The following is a 26,011-nucleotide window of genomic DNA, read 5'->3' on the forward strand; positions in this document are numbered from 1 at the left end:
TCAGCAGGCCAGTGCTGGTGATTATGGACCGTAACTCTCTCCTGTGTTTATGGCCGGTTTTCCGGGTGCTTCATTCAGCCAGCCGTTTTGCAGAGTGTAATGGCTTTCAGTCCCCTTTAAATTTGGGGGCTGGAGTGGGATGGAGGAGAGGGACAGAGGGGGCAGAGCTTGAAGCTGAAAGGATAATGGGGAGCTGAAACGGAGTGCCCGGCTTACATACTCAAGTACAGCTTAGAGCTGCCTTTTGATCCAGGTCAAAAGAAGACAGCACCTGGGGCCAAGGCCAGTCATCCCTTAGCACGTGTCCTCTGGGATTCACTTTACCTCAAGCAGTTGGTACCCAGGCGGTCACAACCAGAAGAGAGAGGAAGGAAAACCGCCTAGGCCTGGACACTGCCAGCGATTTGCTTGGCACATTGGTGGGAGAGTGAGCGTTTTTATGTGCCAGGGAGGCCTGGAGGGCTCCTGAGTGGCTAGAGCACGGGCCTGGAAGTCAAGAGGGCCTGGATTCTAATCCTGACACTGCCATTTGTCTGCTGTGTGACGTTGGGCAAATCACTTCATTTCACTGGGCCGCAGTTACCTCATCTGTAAAGTAGAGATTAATACTGTGAGTCTTTTGCGGGACGGGGACAGTGTCCATACTGATTAACTTGTATCTACGCCAGTGCTTAGTTCAGTGCCCGGAACATAGCAGGCGCTTTACAAATACCATTAAAAAAAAAAAGATGGCGAAATGCATTCCATATTCCTCTCCCTCAGCCGGATGATCTTTTAAATACTGCAACACTTCCTGTCTAAGGGATCCACCCACCAGATGAATAAACCCTCCCTTCTGCTGCTCAACAGTGTCCTGAGGGAAAAGTTTCAGGCATCTGAAACAAGGGCATTTAAAGAAGAGGTCCCCATGAGACAGGCAGGCCATTGGGCATTTTGAGGATTTGGGGTCTTTTCACTGATTTTTGCTGGTGGAATGGAATGGAGGGAGGGTGGGAGGGAGAGCACGGGGCAGAGATAGCCAGATGCTGTGCACATGTAAACGGGGAGGAACACCATCCTTGTGCCGGCCCCTGTGGTCCTTCCAGCCCTGACATCCAAGGCTTGGACAGAACCCTTTTCATTCATTCATTCAGTTGCATTTATTGAGCACTTACTGTGTGCAAAGCACTGTACTAATCGCTTGGGAAAGTACAGTATAACAATAAACGGACACATCCCCTGCCCTCGAGGAACTGATAGTCTAGAGACGAGCTTACATTCTAGAGACAAGCTTACCTTTGTGCTACAGGTGTGAATTCTGCTAATGAGCAGAATCGTTTTTTTCGCTCAGCCTCTCCATCGGGCAGTGCCACTCCAAGGAGAGATAACTGTTAACCCTTGCTGGGGTGCTCTGGTATTGCATGTGAATAGAATGGATTGGGCGGAGGTGGGGCGGGGAGAGTGATGTTGGATCCGTGTACAGGTGAAGTGGGAGAAGAGGCTGTAAGGTACTTAACCCTCAGGGCCAAATATAATATTCATTCAATCATATTTATTGAACGCTTACTTTGTGCAGAGCACCATACTAAGCACTTGGGAGAGTACAGTATAACAATACTGAGACACCCCTGCCCACAAGAAGCTTACGATATGTTAATAATAATAATAATAATATAATCATAATGATGATAATTGTATTTAAGTGGCTACTGTGTGCCGGGCATTGTACTAAGCACTGAGGTGGGTACAAGCAAATCGGGTTGGACACAATCCCTGTTCTTTATGGGACTTACAGTCTTAATCACCATTTTATAGATGGGGGAACAGAGGCACAGAGAAGTGAAGTGACTTGCCCAAAGTCACACAGCAGGCAAGAGGTAGAGCCGGGATTAGAATGCAGGTCCTTCTGATTCCCAGGCCTGTGCTGTATCCACTAGGCCACACTGCTTCTTTGTATCCAGGCAATCAGTTTCCCTTTTTCTCTACATTTATGGGGCTTTCTGCTCTTGGAGTAGAACCAAATAGCCACCTATAAGAGAAATACTTCAACTTGGTTAGTAGCTCCTGAGCAGTGATATTCTTGGGGCAGACCCTCGGTCCACCCAGCCCAGGCCTCTTGCTTTGACGAAGGTCCGAGGAGTCCGATGGTGGTTGCTGTCCTGTCTTCCCCCCGGCCCCGCTCCCATCGCCCTTAAGGATGGACTGTCCCGTATTTTTTCCTCCAGTAACCCATCACGGGCCCCATCTCTGCTGTCCAAATTCCTCTTGAACCTGCTATTTTCGACTGTGCACAGAACTTCCTGTGGGAACCGATTCCATATGCTTACCCCTGAGAGAGAAGTGTTTCCTTTTGTTTATTTTGAACTTCCAATTTTTTGCATCATGCTTCCTGGCGGTGGGGGATTTGCTGAGCGGCAATCCTGTGTTAGTCCTATTCAAGTAGTCTGTGCCGGAAAGAATCTAGGTGTGGGAGTCAGGAGGCTGGGTCAAGGGCCAGATGGGCCTCTGGCCTGCTGTAAGACTTTGGGCATGTCATTTAGAAGCAGTGCGGCCCTATGAAAAGATCACAGGCCTGGAAGTCAGAGCACCTGGGTTCTAATGCCGATTCCACCCCTTGCCTGCGGTGTGACCGTGGACAAGTCACTTAAACGTCTCTGTGCCTCAGTCTCCTTATTTGCAAAATGGGGATTCAACATGTCTTCTCTCTCCTTAGACCTTGAGCCTAGTGTGAGACCTGAATAACTCGAATATACCCCAATGCTTAGAACGGTGCTTACACAAATACCGTAATCATTTAACCTTTCTGTTCCTCACTTTCCTCATTTGTCAAATGAAAATAATTCTGAAATTTCCCCAGCCTATACAGATGTTGTGATAAGATAACATGAAAGAAGTAATTTATAAGTGTTTTGGAAAAAAAAATCAACGCACTTTATAAATGCAAGATTCCATTGTTATTTTTGTCCGCCTCATTTACGGCACTCTTTAGCCTTTGTCTTTCCAGCAGGAAGGATCCTAATATTTTCATTCTACTCTCATCTGGAGGCTTTTTCCATTCTCTTATCACGGCAACATTTCTCTCTCATTTATAGCCAGCTCCGGCTCCTGAAACACCCTTACTATAAGCCAGCTCATTCCTAGAGTAGGGCTGGGGGGGGCATGCCATGATGCCAGTGGGAATGCTGAACACGGTCAGCGGGAAGGGAAGGACGCAACTGGGCTGTGGGGGGGCTCTGCTGTGGCTGGGAAACGTTCCAGGGGCGGTTGGATACCCAAAGGCTCCACCGTCCGACTTTAGAGCTTGCGCTGCGGGAATGGGAGGTGATAGATTTCTCCGCCACGCAGTCATCTTTCCCATCCACGCGGTTCATTTGTTCTTTTGGGAGTGATTTAGCGGTTTTGTATTTTCTAAGTGGGAACTTAATTACTAGATATCATGAGCAGAATAAATCACATTTAGTAGAAAAGTAATTTTCAGGGTTTTTTTCAGTGTCACATTACCCAGGGGACCAGCCACTGGGGTCTTACACAACCCTGTATTTATAGTTTCTTAAAGGAAACTCAGCACTAAAGAATAAGATCAATTCTCTTCATATTTTCCATGAAGAAATGCTTGCAGTGAGGCTGGGTTTCCCTTTCTGGAAGGTTTCACCCTCTAATATTACACCTTTGAAGTCCAGCAGAGGTTGTATTTGGGAGGAGAATAAAAATGACCCCTAAACAAGCTGAAATCAGACCCAGATGAATGAAGTGCAGTTTCTGTTGTTTATTCTCTTTCATCTTCATGTTGAGAAGCTTGAGATTCTTCATGTTGAACCACCTGACTCCCCAAAGCCATTGGCCCTGCCTTGCGTATTTTTCCTGAGCGTAAAATGCTTGAGACCTTTGTGCCTTGTTTTTTGGAAGGGTCACAATTTGTCCACCTCAATCTCGTCTACCTTGCCGTCGGCCTCTTGCCTACATCCCGCCTCTGGCCTGGAACGCCCTCCTTCCCTCATTTCTGACAGACAGTTACTCTCCCCACCTTCAAAGCCTTACTGAAGGCACATCTCCTCCTAGAGGCCTTCCCTGTCTAAACCCTCTTTTCCTTTTCTTCCACTCCTTTCTGTGTTCCCCTGGCTTGCTCCCAGCCCCAAAGCCTTATGTGCATATCCGTAATTTATTTATACGGACGTCTGCACAATATCAGGGAGCATGGTAAGGCCGATACATTAGCCCCGAGAGAAGTCATCAGCCGTCTTAAATGGCAGCAAATGATGAGGCATCGTAATTGGCTTCCATTTTAATTCAGCTTTAAGAGATTAAACCTTGTAAAGCTGGAAAGCTGACAGGAAAGGTGTAGCCGGACTAAAGGTCGATAGAGTTAATCAAGCCTCGGGTATCCCTGATGGAGCCCTCTCATCCACCCTCAAACTTTGGGAATTTGATCCTTGCCCATGTGGAAGAGGATGGACAGATGGTTCTGTAGACTCAGACGGTATCAATGGCCCCTTCCTTCGTGTCCATCCCTCACTGTCAGCCACTAGCACCAGAACCGAATACTCACAGGACCCAGAAAGATTATTCAGACCGTGGTTCTGAGCAGGTTTTCATTCAATCGTATCTATTGAGCACTTACTATGTGCAGGGCACCGTACTAAGCGCTCTGCAGGGTGACACATCTGCTTATAGAATCGTTCTCAGAATTGGCATTTTGAGGGCTACATTTTGAGGGCTACCCCTCTGAGGAAGAGCCTCTTGAAGAACAAAAGGACAGTGTTCAGAGGAGAGCAAGCAATTCTCACCCATCTCCTGATGTTAGGCGGAGTATCGGGGTTCAGTAAACGGAAGATGCAAACCCAATGGCAGGGTTGCCAGTGACCCCCGAATTCTCGGGCAGTTCATATGAATGAGCAAAAGTTGATCACGTCTCTAAAAAAATGATTTTGCTATTTGCAAAAGCGGGCAGCCCCCTCAACAGGGTAGCGTGAGGAGAAGCCCCAGGGAAATGTGCCCACCCTTGCCATCCTGCCCACCGTAGCCTTGGTGTCGCCTCCTCGTTTAAAGTGGCCGGTGCTAGGTGGAGACTTCATCATATATCTGACTGGCTGCCAACCCCACACCTCTGGGAGTGCCTGCACTCCACTGCTTTGGTGCTGTCGGTAGCTGTTATTTGTTTTAATGTCTGCCTCCCACTGTAGACTCTCAGCCCCTTGTGAGCAAGGATCGTGTCTGCCCATTCTCTTGAGGTATACCATCCCAAGCAGATGGAATAGTGCTCTGCACATCGTAAGTGCTCAGTAAATACTAACCACTCTATTGTAGTGTACTTTCGCAATTCAATTCAGTCGTGTTTAGTGAGAGCTTACTTTGTGCGGAGCACCGTACTGAGCGCTTGAAGAGTACAATTTGGCAACAAATAGAGACAATCCCTACCCAACAACGGGCTCCCAAGCACTTAATGCTCTCCACACGCTAAGTGCTCAATCAAGAGAAGCAGTATGGCAAAGTAGATAGAGCACAGGCCTGGGAGTTGGAAGGTCGTGGATTCTAATCCCGGTTCTGCCACTTGTCTGCTCTGTGACCTTTGGCAAGTCATTTCACTTCTCTGTGCCTGTTACCTCATCTGTAAAATGAGGATTGAGACTATAAGCCCCACTAGGGCAGGGATTATGCCCAACCCAATTTGCTTGTATCTACCCCAGTGCTTAGTACAGTGCCTGGCACATGGTAAGTGCTTAGCCAATACCACAATTAGTATTATTATTATTACTGCAGTGTAATCTCCCAAACGTTCAGTACAGTGCTCTGGGCATAGTAAGTGCTCAGTAAATACTACCCATTCCGTTGTATTGTACTTTCGCAAATGATAAGTATAGTGCCCTGCACACAGTAAGCACTCAATAAATACTACTCACTCTATTTTAATGTACTTTTCTCAAGTAGAGAACTCCATAGGGAAAAAAACCTGTCACTGAAACTATGTTTGTGTGTGGTGTTCTAAAGGGCAGAGAGTGAATATAAAGTTCAAAGGAGAGTGCAGGCTTTGACCTTTTCAGAAGTTAAAAGAAGCCTAAGAGTGGAATGGAAGATAGAATAACATTGAGCACTCATTCCATATAAAGGACTGTATTAAGTGGTTGGGCAAATACAATAGAGTCGGGCCTGAAATCTGCCCTCAAGGAATTTCCAATCTAGAAAGGGTGACAGACTCGAAAATATATTTCAGGTAAGGGGAGGCATCAGAGAATGAGGTTATGTACATGCACTGCTCTGGAGTGGAAGGGTAGAATGAGTACCTGAGTGCTTAGAGGGGCGAGGAATCAAGTGTCTTGGGAATGCAGAAGCTGGGGGTGGAAATAAGGTGGAGAGAAAAGAGAATGGTGAGGAAAGGCCCCTGGTAGGAGCTGTGATTTTAGAAGGGCCTTGATGATGAGGACCGCAGGTGTCTGTTGTTGTTTTCTTAATGGTATTTGTTAAGTGATTACTATGAGGCAGACACTGTACTAAGTGCTGGGGCAGATACAACCTAATAATAATAATGGTATTGAAGTGCTTACTATGTGTCAAGCATTGTTCTAAGCACTGGGGGAGATACAAGGTAATCAGTTTGTCCCACTTGGAGCTCACAGTCTTAATTCCCATTTTACAGATGACATAACTGAAATCAAACAATTGTATTTATTGAGTCTTTCCTGTGTGCAGAACACTCTACTAAGGGCTTGGGGGAATACGGTACAAGAGAGCCGGTAGTCACGTTCCCTGCCCACAATGAGTTCACACTCTAGAGGGGGAGACAGACATTAATATGAGTTACAGGTATGTGCATAAGTTCTGTGGGGTTCAGAGAGGGGTAAATAGAGGGAGCAAATCAGGGTGATAAAAGAGAATGGGAAAAGAAGAAATGAGGGCAGAGTCAGGGAGCGCCTCTTGGAGGAGATGTGACTTCAGTAAGGCCTTGTAGGTGGGGAGAGTGATTGTCAGATTTGAAGAGGAAGGACATGGGCGAGAGGTCGGCGGAGAGAAAGACAAGATTGAGTTACAGTGACTAGGTTGGCATTAGAAGAGCGAAGTGTGCAGGCTGGATTCTAGTAAGAGAGCAGCGAGGTGAGGTAGGAGGGGACAAGGTGTTTGAAACCCAGAGAAGTGAAGTGACTTGCCCAAGGTCACACAGCAGACAAGTGATGAAGCCAGGATTAGAACCCAGGTCCTCTGATTCCCAAACCTGTGTTCTTTCCACTTAGGCCACACTGCTTCCCAAACTGTTTTTATGCGAAGGGGGAGGGAGTTCTGGCCAGGAGGGAGAGCGTGGGCAGGAGGCCAATGATGAGACAGGTGAGGGCAAGGCACAGTGGATAGGTGAAGCTTGTAGCCTGGATTGAAATGGGGAATAAAAGAGCTTGAGTAGAGGGGAGAGAGCTGCCATTTCCCAAGACGTGGAAGGCTCACTATAACTTTCAGGAGCATCACCAGACGAAATGTGCCCATCCATCCCTCCATCCAGTCTTGGCCCATTTTTTTTAATGGTATTTAGGTGCTCACTACATGTGAGGTACTATACTAAGCCCTGGAGTAGATACAAGCGAATCAGCTTGGACACACTCCATCTCCCACATGGGACTCGCAATCAATCCCCATTTTACAGATGAGGTAACTGAGGCACAGAGAAGTTGTGACCTGCCCGAGGTCACAAGGCAGGCAACCGGCAGAGCCGGGATTGGAACCCACGTCCTTAACATTCTGGCGTTACGATACCGTGCCATGAATCCCCGCCGCCGTGTTGGTCCCGCTCTTACTAATGGAGAGACTGTGCCGTTATCAATTTATTCCCGTGCAATAACACGTGTTCTCGAAACAATAATGATCAAAGGAGGCGTCCCTGCCTGCAGATTTATGACCAGCTGGAAGGAGTCGATTGCCAGGGATGGGACTGAATGCCCGCCTCAAGGTCATTCCCACTATTATTAAACTGCAAAAAAAGAGAGAGGAGAAAAGGATCATGGGTGTTCGGATGCTTTTATGGGTGATAAAGTCTGAATTGGGCATTTCCAGGCAATTAATGCCCACTCTATTAGTTAATCAGTTGGCATGAATTAGCTCTCCAACATTTTGTTTGGCTTATAATTAGCAATAACTGGGCAATTAAATCATGTCATCAACTCCTGCCACTCTGGAGAACGGGGATAATGGCCGGGTTGCCGCCAGCGTCCCGCTCGGTGCGCGGCCGAGCCGACACTCGTGCTGGCTTCCTGCGGCTGGAAAATCCATCGCCCTTATTCTCTCTCTTTCCGTATCTTCAGTCAATCGGTTAATCTTATTTATTGAGCCCTTGCTATGTGTGGAGCACTGTACTAAGCTCTTGGGAAAGTACAATATAACATATCCTCTCCTCTCTCTCTTCCTTTCCTCTCCTCTTTTCCTCTCTCCTATCCCCTCCCCTCATCCCTACCCAAGGTCTCCAGACAAGTCTGGGTGCCCCACCACACCCCCCCAAGAGTTCCTGTCCAGGTACAATTCAAATTGTAAATTCCTCAGAGGCCTAGCACGAACGACTGTTTATTTATAATAATAATTGTGGTATTTGTTAAGCCCTTACTATTTGTAAGGCAACGACAAACTTACGGCCCAGTTATTGCTATTCTGTGACCAGCTCACACACAGTGATCTATCAGTGGTAATTATCGAGCATCTACCGTGTGCAGAGCACTGTACTAAGCGCTCGGGAGAGTGCCGTATAATAGAGTTGGTAGACATGTCCCCTGCAGACGGACTGGCAGTTGGCATACGCATATGTAGTTATTTTTGCTACAATTCATGTTCGGGGTAACATGATGTAAAACTCCCTTATGGGCAGGGATGGTAACTATCACCTCTATTATATTGTACTTTCAAAGTACACACACAATAGATACCACTGATTGATTAATACAGTAGAGTAACAGTACCACTACTTTGCTGGCTCTAGACTTAAAAGTAATGTAGGAATTCATCTAAAAAAATGTCAGTCGTGGTATTTATCCCCCATAGCCCATTCAAAGTCGCCTAGTGGATAGAGCACGGGTCTGGGAGTAAGAAGGATCTGGATTCTAATACCGCCTATGCCACTTGTCTGCTGGGTAACCTTGAACACGTCACTTCACTTCTCTGTGCTTCAGTTACCTCATCTGTAAAAATGGGGATTAAGACTGAGAGTCCCATGTAGGACAGATACTGTGTACAATCCGATTTGCTTATATCCACCCCAGCACTTAGTACAGTGCCTGGCACATAGAAAGTGCTTGACAAATACCACATGTTAAGTTCCATTGACTTGAAGGTTACTAGAATAGAATATCTCCATATCATGGGGTTCTTTTCCATGTCAGATCAGAAATGACTATATTTATTTTGTGTTTGTTCCTCTGCAAAGGCCTGTGCCTGCAGTGTAAGATTTTCTTTTCCCTGAAAGTCTCTAAGTTATTTTTAAATGACCTGTTTATGATAGAAATGGTTATCTATTCTTTCTAACTTGCTGACTTGAATCTCTTTTGAATATCGAAGAGTAGGGTTTTGATTTAGGGGAGAACAGCATCAAGACCATTAGAGTGGTTTTCTATCCATTTGTCCGAGGGTGTGCCTCAGAACACCCCTCTTCCTTCTCCCCCTTCTCCTCCCCTCCTTCCCCTCACTCATTTTCATTCTTTGATCTGAATCTCAGAATCAAGATTCCTGATGATTTAGACTGCTTCAGATCCCTGAAATTGTTTGTTTGGAGTATGCAAATATGCTAATTAAATGCTTAACCACCAGATTTGAGCGGAGCACATGATCATTTTCATATGCAAAACTGGAATTTGCAGGCATAAAATCCGGTGGAATCCTAAAGCCCGCAAAGAGAATGGCTAGTGGAAAAAAACCTTTCCTAGGTTACCAAATTGGAAGGGGGAAATATTTTCCTATCATTTCAGAGCTGGTAAAACTGGTAAAAACTGACCCCCGCCTCCTCCAAAAAATATATTCCTTTGGGGAACCCACCAAAGTAATTTTCATTATGTAATGGGTTAGGTAAAATTAAAAAAAAAAAGAAAGTAGCTCCGAGGAAACAGGAAAACCCCCTCAAAAATGCAAATATCAGGTGGTCTGATTTTTCAGTTCTTAAGAATGCAAATACATCTTCTTCTTGGTTAATGAAAGAAGTATTTTCTATTCCAGATTTCTCATTGGGGGTGGATGCCATTAGTCTGGAATATGGTCAAGGAGGTGGACAGTTGCTTGGCACCATGGGAGTACTTAACAAATACTATTATCATAGTTATTGTGGTGATTATTATTAGACTGAGGACTTGAGACCCATATGGATAGACCCAGATCTGTCCATGCCCCGTTTTCTCCCCCTAAATGCTTCCATTTTTTGTTCTGGCCACCCAGGGCAACTGCAGGCTAGCCTCTCCTGCCCTCTCTCTGCCTTTCTCTGTTGGAGGAGTCCCACTCACTGCCAACTGGTTGTGGTCCCCATTATTCTGGAAAACATGCATCACAGGCCCCCACAGGGACTCTAATGCTGTTCAATCCTATCCTCTTGCTAGTGCTGCAGCATAACTCCTCTAAGTTTCTGCCTTCAAAAGGATGTCTAATTTCAGCTGTAGCTATCCCAAGAAGAAGAGGTAAATAATTCTCCACAAAGTCCTTATGTGACTCAGGGGACTGCCAGTTTTTGAATTTACTGCGTAGCACTTAGTGTTTAGAAAAAAAGATTTTGGTGGGCATCAATCAGAATCTCCAGTCAATCCCTCCAAAGGCACCAATCCAAGAATGAAAATGCCTCAGGAGCGGAAAACCGGTGTCAATCACTGGGGCATATGTACATGAAGACCATACCTAAGGGCAGAATTATTATTGATGGAGCTTATTTTCCCTGAAGCCTTTGAGAGTCTGTTTACATTGCTTTTTCTCTTTCCCAGGATAGACTAATGTGGTGCATCTCCCCAACTCTTGAGAAAGACCCAGAGTACATATTTGGGGTTTGTTTTCACTTTTTGCATGAGCCCAGAAGCCGTACCAGGGATGAGAGATTTCCTCTGAAAGTTGATGGGAGTCAGCGCTGATCTCCCGATATTGTTGTTATTCTTCATCTCAGTTTACTGGGCTCCTTTGCGGTCCCAGGATTGTGCAAAATCCAAGGAGTAGGCAGAAAATAACGGTAAACCCGGCCATCATGTTGCTGGACATCAGGCCATGAGGAGGAAGTGCCATCCTGCGTCAGGCCCATAATTGTGGGTTCTAATCCCAGCTCTGCCACTTATCAGCTATGTGTGTGACTTGGGGCAAGTCACTTAACTTCTCTGTGCCTCAGTTACCTCATCCATAAAATGGGGATTGACTGTAAGCCCCACGTGGGACAACTTGATTACCTTGTATCTACCCCAGTGCTTAGAACTAATGCTTTGCACCTGGGAAGCGATTAAGAAATGCCATTGTTGTTATTATTATTAGTCCAATCAGTCCGGGCCATCCTGGGTCAGGCCCATAGTCCATTCAGTTCAGGATTCTGTCTCTGATGGTGACACCAAAGAAAGAAACCTAGAGAAGCAGAGGCGCCTAATAGGAAGAGCCGGGCCTTGGAGCCAGAGGACCTGAGTGCTAATCCCAGTTCTGCCACTTGCCTCGTATTAGGGTTTATTGAGCACTTAATATGTGCAGAGCACTAAGCTTAAGCCCCTGGGAGGATACAATACAATAGAATTAATCCATTAATCATGTTTATCGAGAACTCACTGTGTACAGAGCACTGGATTAAGCACTCAGGAGAGTACAATGAAGCAGAGTTGGTAGACACATTCCCTGCCCACACAGAGTTTACAGAGTGGGAGACAGCCATTACAATAAATTGTTGATATGTACCTAAGAGCTGTGAGGCTGAGAGTGGGGTGAATAGAGGGTACAAGTCCAAGTTTGAGGGTGGCACAGAAGGAAGACCGAGTAAGGGAAAATGAGGCCTTAGTTGGGGAAGGCCTCTTGGGGGAGATTTGATTTTTTAAAAAGGCTTTGAAGGTGGGGTGGGGGATCATCTCTTGCATGTGAAGAAGGTAGGGAGTTCCAGACCAGAGGCAGGATGTAGATGAGAGGTTAGCGGTCAGATAGATGAGATCGAGTAGGTTGGCATTAGAGGAGAGAAGTGAATGTGCTGGGTTGTAGTAGGAAGTCAGTGAGAGAAGATAGGATGGGACAAAGTGATTGAATGCTTCAAAGCCACTGGTAACTTTGTTTGTGGAGATGATGGAAAATCACTGGAGGTTTTTAAGAAGTGGAGAAATAAAGAATATTTTTTAGAAAAATGATCTGGGCAGCAGAGCAAAATATGGTCTGGAGTGGGGAGAGACAGGAGATAAGGGAGGTCAACAAGTAGGTTGTGCCGTAGTTAAGGTGGGATAAGGTAAGTGCCTGGATAATAATGAAGGTATTATTTAAGTGCTTACTATGTGCTAAGCTCTGTTCATTCATTCATTGAATAGTATTGAGTGCTTACTATGTGCAGAGCACTGTACTAAGCGCTTGGAATGTACAAATCGGTAACAGATAGAGACAGTCCCTGCCCTTTGACGGGCTTACGGTCTAATCGGGGGAGACAGACGGACAAAAACAATAGCGATAAGTAGAAGCAAGGGGAAGAACATCTCATTAAAGCAATAGCAAATAAATAGAATCAAGGCGATGTACATCTCATTAACAAAATAAATAGGGTAATGAAAATACATACAGTTGAGCGGACGAGTACAGTGCTGAGGGGATGGGAATAAACACTAGGGGTAGATACACGTTCATCGGATCAACATGGTAGTTTGGATGGAGAGGAAAGGGCAGATATTAGCCATGTTGTGAAGGAAGGAAGACAGGATTTGATGACGGATTGAATATGTGGGTTGAGCGAGCGAGATGAGTCAAGGATATTGCCGGGTTTACAGGCTTGTGAGACAGGAAGGATGGTGGTGCTGTCCACAGTGAGTGCTGTCCACAATGATGGGAAAGACACGATTCCTGTCATCAAGGTGCTTTCAGTCTAACTGGGGCTCTTACAGTCTAGGGGGACTGTAACAATTCGTAGCAGCCCACACAGTTTGATGCTGCCCCTCAGATGCCCCTGTCACTATACTCTGTGCCTGGGCATTCCAAGCCAAACCCAGGAAATGGAGGTGAAATGAAACTAAACCACGGCCTTTTTTTCAGAGCCCCATGTCATCAGAATTAGCAGGCCCCCACAGTTTCCTCTTGAGGGCTCTTATCTGGGCTGTGACTCACCAGCCCAGCGTGACACCCCGAGCTTCCAGCAGACGTCTCGTCATGCAGTGGATGTGGTGGGGAGAGAAATGATTAGCCAGTGTAGTGATGGATTCTGTAATTATAAGAAAGGGAAAATCAGCCCAGACGGCCACTGGGGCCGGTGAGGGGCCCTCCGGCGTTTTCCTTTCACAATCCCGTTTTCCAGTCCAATCCCCTTGCCTTAGTACAGTGTCTCCAGCTCCCGGGGCACTGGGAACCTACTCTCAGAATAGATGATTGAATTGGGAATCAGACATGATAATAATAACAATAATAATAATTGTGGTATCTATTAAGTGCTTACTAAGTACCAGGCACTGTTCTAAGTGCTGGGGTAGATACACGATACTCGGGTTGGACACAGTCCCTGTCCCACACAGGCCTCACAGTCTTAATCCCCATGTTACTGATGAGGGAACTGAGGCCCAGATAGCTGAAGTGACTTGCCCAAGGTCACAGAGCAGGCAAGTGGCACAGCCAGGATTGGAGTCCCAGGCCCGTGCTCAATCCACGAGGCCACACCTGCCTGCCAACTCATATTTGACAGGAGGAGAGAAACAATAGCATAGAATTCCCTCCTGTTAAAGGACTTTTAGACAGCTTTATTGTTTGTTCTTTGGAGGACAAACCCAGAATTATGGTGTGTAATTGTTACCTGGAGAGATTGTAGCGGGGTATTTTTTGGTAATCTGAAATCTGATAAAACACTTCAAATGCTTCTGATTTCTTCCTAGTACTTTGGAGATATAGTTTGCGATAGAAAATTGGGAGAAATTGAATAATTGATCCAGCCCCATACTGTCCTGCTCCTGTCAGTGGTATTTATTGAGCACTTACTGTGTGCAGAGCACAGTATTAAGTGTTTGGGAGAATACACTAGAACAGAGTTGGTAGACACATTCCCTGCCTCAATCAATCATATTTATCGAACCCTCACAAGTGCTTCGTACAGTGCTCTGCTCTTAGGGTGTGTTCAATAAACAATAATAATAATTATAAAAATTATGGTATTTGTTAAGCGCTTACTATGTGCAGAGCACTGTTCTAAGCACCGGGGTAGATGAGAAGCAGCGTGGCTCAGTGGAAAGAGCCTGGGCTTGGGAATCAGAGGTCATGAGTTCAAATCCCAGCTTTGACACTTGTCAGCTGTGTGACTGTGGGCAAGTCACTTCACTTCTCTGGGCCTCAGTTCCCTCATCTGTAAAATGGGGATGAAGACTGTGAGCCTCATGTGGGACAACCTGATTACCCTGTATCTCCCCCAGCGCTTAGATCAGTGCTCTGCACATAGTAAGCGCTTAACAAATACCAACATTATTACAGGGTGATCATATTGCCCCACGTGGGGCTCTCATTTTTAATCCCCATTTTTACAGATGAGGTAACTGAAGCACAGAGAAATTAAGTGACTTGCCCAAGGTCACAGCAGACAAGTGGAGGAGCCGGGATTAGAACCCACAACCTCTGGCTCCGAAGCCCGTGCTCCTTCCGCTAAGCCACGCTGCTTCTCCCTACAATTGATTGTTTGATTTACCTTTTACCTAGTTTCCATTTACTGAGGAAGGGATTCATGTTAACTCATGCTTCAGTAGCAACTCTATTTTTTAAAAAATGGTATTTGTTAAGCCGTATGTGTCAGAGACTCTTCTAAGCTCTAGAAAAGACATACGGAAAAAGTGTTTTGTAATTGGGACTATTCTTCCTCACTTTGGGTTAGCTTACTTCGGCCCACGGCTATTTCCCTGCCTTCCAGAGTGTAGCAACTACCAGTTCATACGCCTGAGGCCTAGAGTCCTTTGAAACTCTTTTACTAGGGAATCAGTTTGTCAAGCATTTATATTTTCTCCATTGTTAGCGCTCCACCAGCACATTAGGTAATGGATTGTGCTAACCTCTCTTGCTGGAGGTGACCTCCTAAAACGTTGCTCTTGCCAACATCTGCCTAATAATTTTATATTATTTCCTGTAAGAAGCTGTAATAAACATGGAGCTAGTGAGCACACTTCCTTTCGCGTCGATTTGAAGATCCTGTCGCCTCCTGTGTGCCAGAGCCTGTTTGTGGGAAGCTTGGATTGAGGCTTAGGGTGATGTGGAAAGGTTGAAATTATTTCTAATTATGGTCGTGGGTTCTAATTCAGGCTCTACCACTGTCAGCTGTTTGACTTTGGGCAAGTCATTTAGCTTCTCTGTGCCTCAGTTACCTCATCTGTGAAATGGGGATTAAGACTGAGTCCCGCATGGGACAAACTGATTACCTTGTATCTACCCCAGTGCTTAGAACAGTGCTTGGCACATAGTAAACCCTTTATAAATACCATCATTATTATTATTCTCTTAGGCACACCCTGGATCACTGGAGCATGTTTACACCCTTAGATGATTATGTCTTCTCTATCCTGACCCTCTTTTGTCTGGGTGAAAGTGTCCAAACCTTTAAAGACAGGGTTTTTTGCCTGAAAATTGAGCGAATGAAGGGCACATCCTTACTCAGAACAAGGTCCTTTCGTGTCCCATTCCCTGTTTGCTGGACGTCTTGTACGTGGCTAGTGTGGGCCCCGGGACCACTGGGTAGATAGACTGACTCCAGCTAAGGAACGATTGGGCGACAGCGAGAAGAATCTCGACCTGAGTCACTTCTGAGGAGGCCTGGAACCTCCAGTCCATCGTCTATGTTGGGGAAAGGAAGTCCAGGGCACAGCTGAGCTCAGAGGGAGTTCCAGATGGCTGCCTGGAGAGCCAGATTTTTTACTGGTGAAGGTACTGGACTATCCAAATGGCTTGTGACATCATGAGATGGAGGGATGATGGTCAGGCTGATTGATGGGGTGTCTATTCTATTCCTCAGGTTCTGAACCCCCAAATGCCTCTCCCTCTCCCATGCTTCAGCAAGGTAAATGGGCCCAATCGTTAGAAATAATGTAATTTAGTAGAAAGAACCCAGGCGTGGAAGTCAGGGGACCTGGGTTCTCATCCCGGCTCCACCACTGGCCTGCTGTATGACTCTGCCTGAATCTGAATCGCCAAACTTTTCTGGGCCTCGGTTTCCTCACCTGTAAAATGGGGATTAAACACCTGTGTTCTTCTTTCCCCTTGGACTGTGAGCCCCATATGGGACAGGGATTGTGTTTGATCTGCTTATCTTTTATGTACCACGGCACTTTGTACAGTGTTTGGCTCATAGTAAGTGCTTAACAAATACCACAATTATTATTGTTGTTGTTGTTTTTGTGATGGGGAGGAAGAAAGGGGAGAGGTCATCTTCCCAATCTGATCTAGTGACCTACAAGGCAGTGGTTCTATGCAGGGGCTAGAGAAAGAAGGCAGAGTGTCAAGGCAGGAAGTCTAGTTCCTGTTTCCAGGGCATTCTTTACTTCCCCGGAAACTGTGTGTGGCTGCCGGAAGAGGGTTGGAGTCCCTGAGCTGAGACAGTTTCCGAGCCCTGGTTTTGCCCTCTCTGTCCTTGTCTTTAACTGCCAGTCCTTCACACCTGCACCTCTGTTTATGTCACTCTTGGACTTCCTTGGCAGCTGAAGGAGATGGTGTTCTGGCTAACGAACGGTCCAGAGAGATTGTCCTACTCCGGATGAAGCAGCTGAAGTTTTGTTCTATAGCCACACACACAATGAGGAGTGTTTGTCTGCCCTGTGGTCATTTTGACAACCAAGGATAGTTAGGCTAGTCAGTCACTGGACCGCCCTGGGAAAGAGGACAATCTATGTAACGCTGCTAGATGTGAATCGTGGGCAGCCCAGAAGAATCCAGTCGGCTTTCGGCTATCTTTCATCTGCGTCTGAACCTAAGCCAAGAGGCCTCCCTCGCTGCAAGGGACAGGAAAGAACAGATGATTCATCCCAATAAGGAACGTCAAGTGTGAAGAGCGACCTCTCCATCTTTCCCTTTGACCACATCCCAGAATTCCGTTCTTCCCATCTTCACTCACTTGACCTCCCTCCTGCTCTTGTCTCACTCGACACTCCTCCTGGGTTGAGCGGTGGGCTCCATGCCCCCTTTCCTTCTATGTGAGACCCTCTCCCCAGGTCGACTCTCTGCGGGCCCGAAGATGTTGACTTAAGTGAAGTGGGCTGCATCGCTGGCTTCACCCAGCAGTTTGAGTTTCAGATCCCAGAAGGCCTCGTGGTCTGGTCCTGGCCAAGTTGTTTGTGCCCAGCAGTTGAAAGCATCTGGAAACCCAGATGCTCTTGGGTTATGTTTTTTGGTTTAATAAGACCGGGTCCAGGGATCCACAAACCCCAGGCTTCCTGTAAGAGGCAGAAGAGCGTGGGGCCTGGGGGAGAAGAAGGGAGCGTGCGGCCGGCCCTGATGTCGTGGAGAACCGGAAACCGTTGTTGTCATGGTAGCTGGGCCCGTCCTTTGGGGGTATGGAATCTGAGAATCGCCAGGGCTTCCAGAAAGGCAACTTGTTCAACCCCTGCTTCCGGTCAGAACCACATTCCAGACAGGCACGAGAGTTAGTCGTCGACTGTGGCTTGAGAAAATCTCTGTGGCTACCCACGGCGTGGCACCTTCCAGACCTAACCTCGGCCCTGTGTCCCTGCTGCAGCGTCTTTAGCCCATTTCTGAAGAAGAGCTCCTTGTGGGTAGGGAGTGTATCTACCAACTCTTTTATATTGTACTCTCCCGAGCACTTAGTACAGTGCGGTGCACTCAGTAAGTGCTCAGATAAATACCATCGATTGGTTGATTTATCACCCTTTCCCTGGGCCTTGTCTGTGGGGGAAACTGACCACAGCAACTTCTCCTTAGACTGTGAGTCCCACCTGGAATGGGGTAATGTCTGACACCTTACCAGATACATTAGTAGTAATAGTCATATTATCTATTATCTCTTCTAGTAATCCTTCATGAATTGAAAGCTGTTCCAGCATCTTGGCCCTACCCCTTTCCCAATCTTAACCTCTCTGTGTCAGACAAACCCAATTCCTCGAGTTATTTCCTTGAATTTTTCATTTTTTAGGTTGTATCTCTTCTGGAGATCCCATTTCAGATATGGATCTCCTCGTGGACATTTGTAAGCTAATGGTGACTTGGGCCCTACGTGGAGGCTGAAGAGAGCACTCTCCCTCTCAATTGGTTTCCTCATCTGTAAAATGGGGACTAAGACTGTGAGTCCCATGTGGGACATGGATTGTCTCCCACCTGATTATCTTGCCTCTACCCCAGGGTTTAGTACAGTGCCTTGCTCATAGTGAGAGCTTAACGAATACCATAAAAAAATATCGGTACAGATGGTATGTCCCACGGAATGTGTAATTTGAGGACCGCACTGTTGACTTTTGGCGTAGTAACAATGATGATAATATTAGTGGTATTTTCAAGAAGTTGCTATGCACCGAGCACTGAACTAAACCCTGGGGGGAGAACAATAAAATCAGATCAGACCCAGTCCCTGCCCACAGTCAAAGAGGTAGACAGAATGGGTATTTTATCCCCATTTTATTCCCAGATGAGGAAATTGAGGCACTGAGAAGCGAAGAGATTTAATAGAGCAGCCAAGAGCCAGTGGGTCGAGGTCTGCTGTGACTTCCAGGTCTTTTGGGATCTTGGATGCCGGAGGCAGTGTGGTCCGGTGGAAAGTGCATCATTCCAAATCATATCATCCCAACAACCACCTCTTGCCCTTATTACTCAGTAGTATTTATTGGACACCTAGTAGAATCAATATAGTCGACATGATCCCAGTCCTCAAGGTGCTTACAGTCTAGCCCATGTATTTGTCAATATCCATCCTCAGTACTTGTGTATCTATGCTTATTTCAAATAAACAAGTTCTGATTTTAGTGTTTGTAAATATTTTTACGTCTGTCTCTCTGGTCTCCCCACCCCCATCCCTGTTTGAAGGTAAGCTCTTTGTGGGCAGGGAGTGTGTCTCATGTTTCTGTGGCATATAATACAGTCCATTGCACTGAGAAGGTACTTTATAGGTGACTACTACTACTGCAGCCTGGCTCAGTGGAAAGAACCTCGGCTTGGGAGTCAGAGGTCATGGGTTCTAATCCCTCTCCGCCGCGTCTTCTCTGTGCCTCAGTTACCTCATCTGTAAAATGGGGATGAAGACAATGAGCCCTATGTGGGACAACCTGATTACCTTGTATCTACCCCAGGCTTAGAACAGCGTTTGGCCCAGGGTAAGCGCTTAACAAATGCCAACATTATTATTAGTATTATTAGTGTGCTTGTATCTATTCTGTATTACTCTATATTTAGAGGCACGCATGCCTGAAAAAGGCAGGTCTGAGATTTCAATTCAAAATTATGGTACTGCGACAACGACCTGGAGAAATATTCCCTAATGAGGAAAGCATTTTGGGTTTATACTGGCCTTAACCACTACTGGAGCAGCTGTCCTCTCTCACCCCCTGCTTCATACTAACCCCTGGATCTATATTTTACAGGTGGGCTGCATTTTCTTTGGGAGTTCACATGGCTTAGTGGACTTTCCAAGCGCTTAGTACAGTGCTCTGCACATAGTGAGCGCTCAATAAATACTACTGAATGAATGACTAGGATTCAGGGGATCTGAGTTCTAATCCCCGCTCGGCCACTGACCTGCCACGTTACCTTAGGGAAGTCACTCAACTTTGGGCAAGTCACTTAAAATGAGCTAAAATCCCTATTTCTCATACCTCTTATAATAATAGTGACGATGGCATTTGTTAAGTTCTTACTCTGTGCCAAGCACTGTTCTAAGCGCTGGGGTAGATACAAGGTAATCAGGTTGTCCCACGCGGGGCTCACAGTCTTAATCTCCATTTTACAGATGAGGTAACTAAGGCACAGAGAAGTCAAGTGACTTGCCCAAAGTCACACAGCTGACAAGTGGCAGAGCTGGGATTAGAACCCACGACCTCTGCCTCCCAAGCCCATGCTCTTTCCGCTAAGCCACGCTGCTTCCTCTTCTGTTGTGAGTCCCAGGTGGCAGAGGGACTGTATCAGTCAGTAAGTCGGTTGTATTTATTGAGCGCTTACTGTGTGCAGAGCACTGTACTAAGCACTTGGGAGAGTACAATATAACAGACCCGTTCCCTGCCCACAATGAGCTTGCAATTAGAGGGAGAGACAGACATTAATACAAATAAATGAAATTACAGGTATGTACAAAAGTGCTGTGGGGCTTGAAAGGGGGATGAATAACGGGAGCAAGTCAGGGCTATGCAGAAGAAGAGGAAAGGAGGGATTAGGCAGGGAAGACCTCCTGGAAGAGATATGCCTTCAATCAGGCTTTGAAGGTGGGGAGAGCGCGATTGTCGGATATGAAGAGGGCGGATGTTCCAGGCCAGAGGCAGGACGTGGAGGAGAGGTCGGTGGCGAGATAGGTGAGATCGAGGCACGGTGAGAAGGTTAACGTTACCTCCGGGGTGTCGCATAACCTGACCATGTCCAATCTATCTTGCAAGTCTTCCTCAGTGTTGAGCACAAAGTTCAAAGCACCTAAATGATTAACAGGTCCCACGGAACGTTAATAAAATAATACTTCAGTGTTACCAATCTTGAAAAAACAAGAAGATGGCGAACCCTAGCTGCTGAGAATCGATGCAAGCCATTATGTTGTACAACATCTACAGATTTCAGGGGGTCTTCCATCGAGCATATGGACAGTCAGGGAAGCTCAAGGCCTTGCGAATTGGCACGGGAGGAGGAAACCCGGTAGTCCTAGTGGGGTCTGGACTAATGCGTTGCCTTGTGTCTTCATAAAGAGCCGACCTGAGAGTAATGTCAGGCGGTGATAATTAGAATGGAGAGCAGCCCTGTAGGATATTGAAAATGTACCAGCTTGAATACATCGATCAGACCGATTTTCTTTTTAAATGGTATTAGTTAAGAACTTGCTATGTGCCAGACACTGTACTAAACCCTGGGGTGGATACCAGATAATCAGGTTAGACATCATCCATGTTCCACATGGAGCTCACGGTCTCAATCCCCATTTTACAGATGAGGTAAGTGAGGCACAGAGAACTGAAGCGACTTGCCCAAGTTTAACAGCAGACAAGTGAGGAAGCTAGGATTAGAATCCAGGTCTTTTGCCTCAGAGGTCTGTCCTCTTTCCACTAGGCCATGCCGCTTTGCCTCTTAAATTACACTGACAGGGTCGTGAAGGGAATCCTCAGTTTCTTACTTGCCCAATTCAAATACTCCTTGGCCCTGGGTATGTGTAGACCAGTGACTGTGTCCAAGGGAGAACCTCTTTATTTGCATGTCTCCTTGAAATCTTGAACCGGGTGCCCCACTTTCCTTCCGGTGAAGGGAGCCAGGTTGCTGACGGGATAGCTCTGACCCGGGCCAAAGGGGATCCCCCTGGGACCATAGGCAAATTCAGGCAGAGGTTGGGCCCATCTGCCATTAGAGGCTGGAGTTGGGGCAGGTGGCTTCTCCTGGAAGGTTTGCTGCATCTCAGGATGTGGGGCTCCCAGCCTAAAAGAGTCATCAGTGGAGAAGGGAATGTCGAGGTGGATATACTGGAAGAGGGAGAGGGACCCTGTCTCTCTTGAATAATCTCAGAAACCATCTAAGGCATTGTGCTGGATGAAACAACTCCACTCTCCTCTTGCCCAGCTTTCTCTGCAGGCTCCCTACCTCTGGATTTGTGTCAGAGGGAGCTGACTCTTTTGGGCTCCGAAATGAAGAGCGCTGGGGGGTGTCTTTCCTCACAACTTGGGAAGACTTGCTCATTACCGTCACCCGTCTGTTTTACAAAACTAGTCCTTGGTCTCGGGGCAGCCACTCGAGGGATCCTTAGTCACTGGGGATACACAGTACAACCCGAAAGAATGAGAAGACGCCTCTCTGACCGATGCACTCACATGTACCTTGTTTTTTTTTTTTTTCTCTTTTCAGTGAGTATGTTTTTGAACACATTAACGCCCAAGTTCTATGTTGCCCTGACAGGCACGTCCTCGTTAATCTCGGGGCTCATTTTGGTAAGTACTGGAAACCTTATTTTCACCTTGAAAAATTGATATGTGACCCCTTAGGGGAGTGGCAACTGGAGGTCAGTTGAGGTGCACTTCTCTGTGTTCTGCTCCTAGATTTGGGCCTCGTCAGGCTATCAGTCTATCAGTCGGTGGTATTTATTGAGCAACGCTTACTATGTGCCAAGCACTATCAATCAATCAGTTGTTGTTAGGTAGTGAGTGCTTACTGGATGCCAGCACTATCAATCAATTGATCAACTATTACTATTTATGGAGTGCCTCCTATGTGCAGAGCACTGTACGAAGTGCTTGGAAAAGTGCAGCATAATGGAGTTGGTAGACATGATCCCTGTCTATAAGGAGTTTACAGTCTACGTGGGGGGAGGGGGAGACTAGGGGTAGGAAAAATAGTAGGGTATCAGGATATTTTCATAACTATTGTGGGACTGGGGGATCAAAGTGCTTGAGGGGGCACACTTCCAAGTTCAGCATGGCTTAGTGGAAAGAGCACGGGCATGGGAGTCAGAGGAGGTGGGTTCTAATCCCGGCTCCTCCACTGGTCTGCTGAGTGACCTTGGGCAAGTCACTTCACTTCGCTGGGCCTCAGTTTCCTCATCTGTAAAATGGGGATTAAGACTGTGAGCCCCACATGGGATACCCTGATTACCTTTCATCTACCCCAGCGCTTAGAACAGTGCTTGGCACTTAGCGCTTAACAAATAACATCATTCCTCCCTACTAGATGTAAGCCCGGTGTGGGCAGGAATTGTCTTTATTGCTGAAATTCACTTTTCAAGTGCTCAGTACAGTGTTCAGCACACAGTAAGTGCTCAATAAATACAGTAGAATGAAAGAATGGTCGATGCAGAGGGAAGGGCAGATAGGAGAAATAGAGGGCGAAGTGTGGGAAGGCCTCTTGGAGTTGGGAGCACTTGACTAAGTGCTTGGGAGAGTACAGTGCAATAGAGTTAATAGACACGATCCCTGCCCACAGGGAGCAGCATGTATGTCTTGAGGAAAGAGCACAGGCCTGGGAGTCAGAAGACCTGGTTAGGAAGCAGCATGACTTAATGGAAAGAGCACGGGCTTGGGAGTCAGAGGTCATGAGTTCTAATCCCTGCTCCGCTGCTTGTCAGCTGTGTGACCATGGGCAAGTCACTTAACTTCTCTGTGCCTCAGTTACCTCATCTGTAAAATGGGGATGAAGGCGGTGAGCCTTAAGTGGGACAACATTAACATTAACATTAAGTGGGGAAGCATTAACATTAACATTAAGTGGGGAAGCAGCGTGGCGCAGTGGAAAGAGCCTGGGCTTTGGAATCAGAGCTCATGAGTTCGAACCCCGGCTCTGCCACCTGTCAGCTGTGTGACTGTGGGCAAGTCACTTAACTTCTCTGGGCCTCAGTTACCTCATCTGTAAAATGAGGATGAAGACTGTGAGCCCCACGTGGGACAACCTGATTCCCCTGTGTCTACCCCAGCGCTTAGAACAGTGCTCTGCACATAGTAAGCGCTTAACAAATACCAACATTATTATTATTATTATTACAACATGATTATCTACCTCAGCGCTTAGAACAGTGCTTGGCACATAGAAATCGCTTAACAAATGCCAACATTATTATTAGTAGTAGTATTAATCTTGACTCCACCACTTGTCTGCTGTGTGACTTTGAGCAAGTCACTTAACTTCTCTGTGATTCAGTTACCTTATCTGTAAAATGGGGATTAAGACTGTGAATGCCAGGATGGACATGGACTGTGTCCAATATGATTAGCTTGAATCTACCCCAGTGCTTAGAACAATGCCTGGCTCATAGTAAGTAAGTGCTTAACAAAGTTCATTTTTAAAAAAAGGGAATTTATGGGATTCCTTGATCTTGGGGGCAAAAAAAAAAAAAAAGCTCTCCTTAAGTGCTTTCCACACCTAAAACAAAAGCTATCTAAAGGTTTTTTATGTATTCCTTCATTTCGTAGTATTTATTGAGCAACTATTGGGTGTGCGTGACATTGAATTACGGGCTTGGGAAAGTACAGTTAAAAGTCAAAGACATGGTTTCCGTTAACGAGGACCTTACAATCTAATTAAGGAAACAGGCATACATAAGTAATGTATACAGTGGGAGCAGAAGGCAAACTAGATAAAACTGGTAACAGCAAGAGTGTGGAAAGGGACTAATCGAGTTAATAAATGAGAAGCAGTTTTGTTTAATGGAATGAGTATGGGCTTGGCTTCTAACCTCAGCTTTACCACTTGCATGCTGTGTGACCTTGGAAAGCTACTAAACTTGTCCGAACCCCAGTTTCCTCATCTATAAAATGGAATTCAATACCTGTCATCCCTGCTTCTTAGATTGTAAGCTCCATGTGGGTCAGGGATTTTCTCTGACCTGGTAATCTTGTATCTCCCCCAGTGCTTAGAACAGTGCTTGTCTTGTGATAGGCTATCGAGTCATCTCCGACCCGTAGCGACACCATAGACGCATCTCTCCCAGAACGCGCCACCTCTCTCATAGTAAATGTTTAAAAATACCACAGTTCTTATTTAATGGAGTATGCTGATGGACATATTAATAAGGCTAAGGGTGGTGGAGTAGGCATCAAGCCATGTGTAATTTTTTATTAAGTAATTATGGATTTGTTAAACGCTCAGCCAGCCTCAGATCAAGTGCACCACTTTGTTCTCACAATTCAGGTTCTCCACCTCTCTCCCTCCACCCGCTTCAGCCTCCAGGGACAACACAGAGAGGGACTCATTGATTCCCAGGAGCCCATTCTATCCCAAACCATGAGGGAAAGTGAGAACAAATAGGAGCCTTTTGGAGGATGGGCAATACTTTTTCAATATTTGAGCAATTCAAACCACTTGGTGTATATTGTGGCCCCCACCGTTTTTCAAATGATTTTGGCTCTTTAATCGTCGAGCTGCAGATTCCCACCTCAGCGTGAAAACATTCCTTACCTAGGAGCGTGCGTACTTGATGTAACGCGTTTAGCTGAACCACTAGAAACAGATTGTTTTAAAAAGAGAATTTTCAGTTGCCGAGGCACCTTATTTTCCCCCGCCCCTCTACTGGTCTTTCTTGGCAGTCTCAGGCGGAAGCCAGCTACTGGCTGTGGGGACGAGTGTGGATTCGATTTCAAAGGAGATTCCAGGGAGGTGACAGGCAGGCCAGCTAAGGGTCCTTCATCTGCGTCCCTTCCTATTGTCGTCTTGGAGGCCGGCATGAAGCCAGGTCCCAGTGGCTTAAGTTTGGGTGTTAATCCCTGGCAGGCAGACTGTGGTGAAAGGAACGTCGTTTCTCGGAGCCCACTTCAGCCGGGCTGCTTTGAACGGAACTAGCTAGTTGCTTCTACCCCGGTGCCAAAGTATAGTGCCCGGCACATAGTTGGTGCTTAACAGATACCAATTTTAAAAAAAGATAGAGTCAACGGAAAGAGGGCTTCCTTGGGGAAGACTTCTTGGGCCACGGCAGTGGGGTGCAGAGGGGTACGGAGTCCAGACAAGGTAACTGGCTCATCTTCCTGTCTCCCCCATCCTTCTCCAGAAAGCCCTGGAACAAACCACAGTTGCTTCAGGGAGGAAGCTGGGCTTCCGGAACTGCGTCTGGTATTCATCCCATCCTCCGCCCTGCAGCTCTTATGAACCTATCTGTAAATTATTGATTTATATTAATGCCTGTCTCCCCCTCTAGTCGGTAAGGTCGTTAGAAGTCCGGATCGGGTCCACCGACTCGGTTGTATTGTACTCTCCTGAATGCTTAGTGCAGTGTTCGGCACGCAGTGGGTGCTCAGTAGATACCATTGATTGATTAGCCGGGTTG

The 26,011-nt window shown here is 46.5% G+C and overlaps 1 protein-coding gene across 7 annotated transcripts in view; it reads left to right on the plus strand.

Annotated features, from left to right (window-relative positions):
* The window catches only part of ST7 (suppression of tumorigenicity 7), a 207,433-nt gene that overhangs the window by 84,720 nt on the left and 96,702 nt on the right, over positions 1-26,011 (plus strand). For 5 of the 7 annotated variants that reach the window (XM_039913195.1, XM_039913197.1, NM_001242741.1 and 2 more), the window contains exon 2: positions 22,111-22,193. In XM_039913195.1, the coding sequence (XP_039769129.1) occupies positions 22,111-22,193 (83 nt within the window). Of the gene's footprint in view, positions 1-8,412; positions 8,467-17,661; positions 17,853-22,110; positions 22,194-26,011 lie in introns of those variants that run through there. The other 2 variants (XM_029072643.2, XM_029072650.2) reach the window with 2 other exon arrangements.

Source organism: Ornithorhynchus anatinus, chromosome 10, assembly GCF_004115215.2.
Source record: "Ornithorhynchus anatinus isolate Pmale09 chromosome 10, mOrnAna1.pri.v4, whole genome shotgun sequence".
Lineage (NCBI taxonomy): Eukaryota > Metazoa > Chordata > Mammalia > Monotremata > Ornithorhynchidae > Ornithorhynchus > Ornithorhynchus anatinus.